The sequence below is a fragment of the Cuculus canorus genome, chromosome 15, assembly GCF_017976375.1.
Source record: "Cuculus canorus isolate bCucCan1 chromosome 15, bCucCan1.pri, whole genome shotgun sequence".
NCBI lineage: Eukaryota > Metazoa > Chordata > Aves > Cuculiformes > Cuculidae > Cuculus > Cuculus canorus.
The window spans coordinates 15,373,726-15,379,853 of record NC_071415.1 but is presented as its reverse complement, the minus strand read 5'-3'; the positions used below and the strand labels follow the sequence as shown (position 1 = coordinate 15,379,853).

At 37.4% G+C, this 6,128-nt stretch overlaps 1 protein-coding gene across 1 annotated transcript in view; it reads right to left on the bottom strand.

The window, feature by feature from the left end:
• The window catches only part of DNAH3 (dynein axonemal heavy chain 3), a 55,678-nt gene that overhangs the window by 11,348 nt on the left and 38,202 nt on the right, over positions 1-6,128 (bottom strand). The window contains exons 45-50 of the mRNA XM_054080354.1: positions 5,177-5,320; positions 3,893-4,559; positions 3,615-3,780; positions 3,066-3,282; positions 1,969-2,151; positions 883-1,081 (exon numbers count right to left, since the gene is read on the bottom strand). Of these exons, the coding sequence (XP_053936329.1) occupies positions 883-1,081; positions 1,969-2,151; positions 3,066-3,282; positions 3,615-3,780; positions 3,893-4,559; positions 5,177-5,320 (1,576 nt within the window). The remainder of the gene's footprint in view (positions 1-882; positions 1,082-1,968; positions 2,152-3,065; positions 3,283-3,614; positions 3,781-3,892; positions 4,560-5,176; positions 5,321-6,128) is intronic.

Below are 6,128 nucleotides of genomic sequence, written 5' to 3'. Positions count from 1 at the left end.
CTACATTGAAAATAATACTAAAGTCAAGCTTAAAACATGCATGTTCAAACCGAAAAAATACTTGAAACATAATCTTAAACCATCAATGGTTTCGCAACAGAATTTTACCATGTTGGCTTGTTTGAGAAAGTCATTACTTAAAGTAATTCGGACAGGACCTTCAGCATCACTAACCTATGTCATATTTATTAATTACATATTAATTCTAAATCACCGAAGCAAAATAAAGGAAACAAATTACTACACAGTCTTTCTTAGCATAGTTTATGAGATAAATCAGTAACTACGTGAAAGCATTACTTCCTAATCTAGGTAAGACAGTTTGATACGAAAGACATTTAGAGAATTCTTATTTTCAGTTATGAAGGGTTGAACTGTGGGGCATAAGGTAGAAGAAATGTGAAAGACAAAGGTGTCTCTCCTTTTCTACCCCGCAAATCCTGTGCAATCTCACAGTAACAACATAACCCACACAGAAAGAGCTCTAGGGTATAGCTAGAATTCTGCCTCCCAGTATAACTGATAGAGTTTGGTAGTAAGAATTAGAGGGGAAAATAGAGATTAGTGTTCCACAGCACATCTCCAGCTCCCAGAGTTCCTTAAGGCAATGCAGATCTCAAGATTTGGTCAAGCAAGTTGAGGAGATGACTTTGTGCTGGTGACTGGGATCATATTTACAAAGCTTGTACGACAGTGTCAGGCAAATGCAATGTTCTACAACGGCAAAGCAGCTCCTGGCTATTCAATGTAGTTATAAGACGCTGTTAGCAAAATGCACTGTGAGTGCACATGGCTGCAGTCACGCCAGAAGCACTTTGCTGGTCCAACACAGCAGTACTCCAAGCATCCTTAGGGCAGGGATAACTAATACAGTATCATTACCACTGCCACTTGGATCAGGCTTCCTCTCTGGTTTAATTCCCTTCATGACACAGATACTCTCCATGACGAGCTTAACAGGACCGGGTGGATTTGTCATGGATTTCACAAGAGTGATGTCTGAAGGTTTCAGGGTATCAAGAGCTGCAAGTGCTGCCTCCAAAGCTGGCATGGCCTCGGCAAGTTCTTCTTCACATTCGTCCTGTTAAGACATTGGGCAGAAGCCTGTAAACCTTCACCAAATACCAGGTCTACAACTTGATTACCCTATTCCTGCAATGCCACAGAGAACCTTCTCTGCTTATAAATACGTAATAAAAAGATTCTTCATAACATTGAGTTTCTTGGAAAGTAAACTACTTCCACAATTTGTCTGTGCAGTTTGAAGATGGAAAGTTTGTAGAGAAGTTAGTAATTTCCACAAGCTGAACTGAGAGCTGAAAAAGCCATACAGGCCTTCAAGATCCAAGTTTCTTTGGTCTGACAAGGAGAATTAAACCCCAGGTTAGATACAGTTGTTCTTAGTTAAATCTTACAGTGCCGATCAGTTAAAAATATATACTGTGTTGCTTGTGTCCTTTATCATGTACTCAGGTCTTAGTAAATTTCTATCTTCTCTATCACTGATGTTTCCAACTAGTTACAAAAAAAATATGGAGCTTCCCACAGGAAATTCTGTGCTACAGATCCTGGCTATGGCATATCTCTTAGGTTATGCCTAATAGAGCTTCATGCAGAGCTATGCCAAATTACCTCTGCAAACTCTAAACAAACCATCTTTGGACCTGGAAACAGTATAATCTCATTACTCAATCCATGGAGAAGCAGAATATATAGCAGAGAAATAAGAGCTATACGGCTTTTGTGATATGAACCAGAAAAGGAAGCTACGTAGTGCTGTGATATATGGTCATAACTCCAAACAGCTAAAATTTACCATGTTTATACTAGGAACATTTCATTCACCACCTCTTGCAACTTTGTTACTTTAAGAGCTTGGATCATACCATTAATGCATCATCACAATTCCTGTTTACTTGTAAAGACTTGGAACCCATCAGGCTCCAAGCTCAAGCCCTTGGATGCTACCTTAATAGCTTTTGCCTCAGCTGCTGCTTTATCAGCTTCTTTTTCATCCGCTGACACGAGTGCCTTCTTGGCATCTACTTCCGTTGTTTCCTTTTCAATCTTGATCATCATTTTGTCTGTTTCTGCAGAAGTTTTAATGAGTTCAGGCTGAAGGGCAGTCAGTTCTTTCTGCATCTCTGCAATCTGATGAACAGAACAAGAAATCAAGAAGAAATTTGTGTAAACATTGCATTCATTTCACATCTTGATGCAATAGGAAGATCAGAAGACACTACATTAATACAATCTCAGACAAAGATATTTGATCTAAATAATTATTAAAATAATTCTCTGAACTGTTTTTACTAAGAGCTGTTTTATTTAACTGAATAGATATTTTAAAAAGATTTATCGTCCATGCAATATGTTTATTATCCACTTAATTTCAATAATGTGAAATAAATTAATACTATTTTTCTCCTTGCAGTCAGTTTCAGTTTATAGAATGATTTATTTTATAGGTGGAAAACAAAATCCAAAAGCATCTTGGAACGAAACACAGAATTAGTGACAGCAACAGCTGCAAACTGGATGTTCTTTTCCATCCAGCAAGTATCTGGAAGTCATTTTACTTTGCATCTTGGAAAGATCAATCCCTGGATCACACAGGTTGAAAAAGGGGGTTATTTACCTGGAACCTGACTGATTTCCTATTGGGAATCTGCTCAGGAATTAATGATTATTATTGTCTTACAATATTTTTCAACTACTCCCTTGTTTGGAAATGAGTAATAGGTACTAGGATGCTGAGGCACTGATTTGAGAAAATAATGACATTTGTAAGGTTTATGCCTTCAACATTTAATGAGTACCATTGATTTCATTTAGCTTTCTATTAAATGCTATAATCCAAATTTACATACTACCATTTCTTAAAACGACTAACCAGTAATCTAACTTCTCCTGCTGGTTTTCTATAGAAAATTATCAATAGCATCATGAATACAGTAAAGAGAGAATTTAACTAGTTTTCTTTTCATACGTTTTAAACTGCTTATAGAGACTCTACACTAAAGTATGTGTTTTTCACAATTTCAAAGTTTTCATCTGAAACTTACTTGTGAAGATGCAAAGTCAAGTTTTTGAAGCCCCATAAGATAACGATTTCTCATCATGTCAACTTCTTGCCTTTTGCTACTCAGCAGAGTCTTAAAGGTAAGAATCAATTCCAGGTAGGAAGTTGGTGTCACATAGTTGTGTCTTCGCAGTGTAGCATAATAGCTGATGGAGAGCTCTCTCACACTTCCTTGGAAATATTTGCACATTGACACAACCCTAGAGAAAATTTTTCTCCGTTACTATGAAAATACAATCTGTCTTTATGTTAATTATGAGGAAATTACTCCAAGCTTATGAAATTACATTACTGCTAGTGAAGGCAGAATTGGTTTTTCCCTATTATAAGAATCATTTTAGACTCCTTGCAGAGTGGTTTGCTTTTCAGAAACACCAGATACATATATCTAGGTATCTCTGACTTGCACTGAAATCCTAGAGTTGGCTTAGCCCGTTTATAAGGACAATGTCCTGCTTTAGTATGTTGGAGGCATAAGGGGGAGGGGAACAAACATTTGCTTCTTATGTTTCTTGACAAATAAAAATCATACTCTTTTCTAATATCATCTTCGAGTTCAATATCCTCTAAAAACTTGTTAGCAACCATTTCCAAAGCATCTGTAGGCCAGGTTTGGAACCAATCAATGGTGCAGCAGTTTATTAGTGACGGGAACATCCGTAATCGATTCCGAAATGCATCTCCAATAGGACTCATGGCTAAGAAAAAATGAAATAAAAAAGATCATAGTTGTTACCCAGGTTTGCAGTTAGTAAGCAGAAGAAAATAAGGCTAAGAAGCATTCTAAGAAATAACACATTGTATACAGACCTAGGACAATATGCAAATTTTTCTTCACCCTTTCAATAAAAAAATTGTACATAGCAAGGGGAGTGGCTTCAATTTTCCTGTTCTCCATCCTTGCCGCACTCTGCATTTTCTCAACAATTTCAGCTTTCTCATCTGCTGCAAAGATATTAGGCACATCACCAGTATTTAAAAGCATGTTGATATCTTCTACAAATGCTTCATCCTTTATTTGATTATCGCAGAACAAAAAGGACACACTCTTGTTACCAACACCTGCTTTCAGCATGACTCGTTTAATATCTTCCTTCCATTCACTGATTCCATAAGACTTTGTAATTTCAATTTGAAAGAGCTCAAAGTCATTCATGTAAGTGGCGAGCTTGGTAGCACTCTGTCGACCACTCCCGCCAACCCCCGCCAACAACAGATGTCCATTATCCTGTTTCAGAACCCTGCATATCCTCGAGATATGCTCAATAGCAAACTTGAACATGACCAAGGACATGGGTGCTTTGCTGGTATTGTTGTATTCCTCAAGGTAGTATTCCATCACAGTTGTCAACTGCTTCAAGTCTGTGATCTCATCGTATACTTTCACGCTACTGTCTGGCTTCAAATAGTCTCCAAAGAATAGGCTGCGAATATTATCATCGGAGACATTTCCAGTAGGTGAGAGATGACTCAGTACCTAGAGTTAAGACAAAAATCAGCAGATAATTCAAACTATTAGAGAATTATTTTCCTTAAAGTCACAATCATTCTTATCTAAGTGGTAATAATACTGTGAGAAGCGCTGTTTTCCAGCTACTCTAGTTATTACCTTATTCTGTGAAAAAAAATCCACCAACAAAACGCAAAAACAACCACCTAAGTGGGAAATATGCTGTAGGTTGACATGCAAGTTTCCACATATGCATACTTCACAGAGAGACTTTGCTGTCAAATATATGACAAGTTCCCAAAAGGCTTCTCAGAAAGGTACCTACTATTTCCATTGGCTCATCCAAATATTAACTTAAGCAAAAGCACAGATAAATATTGTGTAAGACGTTTATTCCAGACAGTCCTCTGTACCAATACAGAATCCTTTTGAAGTTATCAATCATTCTGATATGAAGTAATTTGTATTAACTTGAATAAGAATATGTATAATTCTCAACGCTGGATAGCGTAGCATTCATACTTTTTAAACACACTGATTGAAATAATTCAAAATGTGTCCAACACTACAGTAATCTCAATATCTAAGTATTTCTGAAAATCCATCATTCTCGTTCTTGGTCCCAACACATTTCTCAAAAATACCTTACTGAATCTCTGCTTGAAGCTATTTGAGGTGGTTTCTTGCACCATCTGAAAGAATACCTTCCTGTCCTCCTCATCGACCAAGCGATCATAGAAAACTCGGTAAACCTCATGAATCCAAAGCCTGATCAGTTTATCTCCATCCTGAAAATGTAAACACAAGAAAATCAGTACACATAGTTCAGGCAGGACTTGTTTAAAAACAATGAAACAGAAATGTCTATCTGGACCCTGCTGTACCTTGTACTAAACTCAGTAGGAATCTTTCCAATTCCAAGCCATTCAGCACATGGCTCAGCATCTGCTGACTTAACTGGGCTTCCTCATCTAGTTACCACCTTATCCTTCAGGCCAATACAAACTGGGACTCTTATCAGAGCATTTTTCTCTACTGTATCAAATCTCCCCACCTTTCCAACATAAAGTAAAGAATAAATCTTTCAGAGATACGGCTTGTGGGCTCTAACCCAAGCCCTGCCCAAAGCTGATGCTGGCCAAGATTTCCCCTGAATTGCTTGTAATGTTTTGTTCCGTTTCTGCACAAAAACCTTTGCCCCAACAGAAACAAAAATTTTAATAATCCTTTAACCAGACATTTTACTGAAAACAGATGAAAAAGTGTAAGATGAAAATCGTATGTCCATCAGTATTCAGTCGTAGTTTGTGGCAACAGGCAAACTCAGGGCTAAATTATTCAATCTTGTTCACTGATGAGCTTGTCCTTTGTAAGAGAGAGATACTGAGTCTTTTCTCACATTTGTTTCTTTTGTATATTTAGTTTGCAAGTTCAAGAGAAGTGTCTGACTTGATGTACCGGCCTTAACAGATGGGTCTTGGACCTCTGGGCCCAGCTGTAATACACGTAAAGAACAGTAACAAATATTTCCTGTCTTCCTTTAGAGACAGAAAATACATAGCAGGTACTCAGAGACCATCCTAATTTTAAACATTG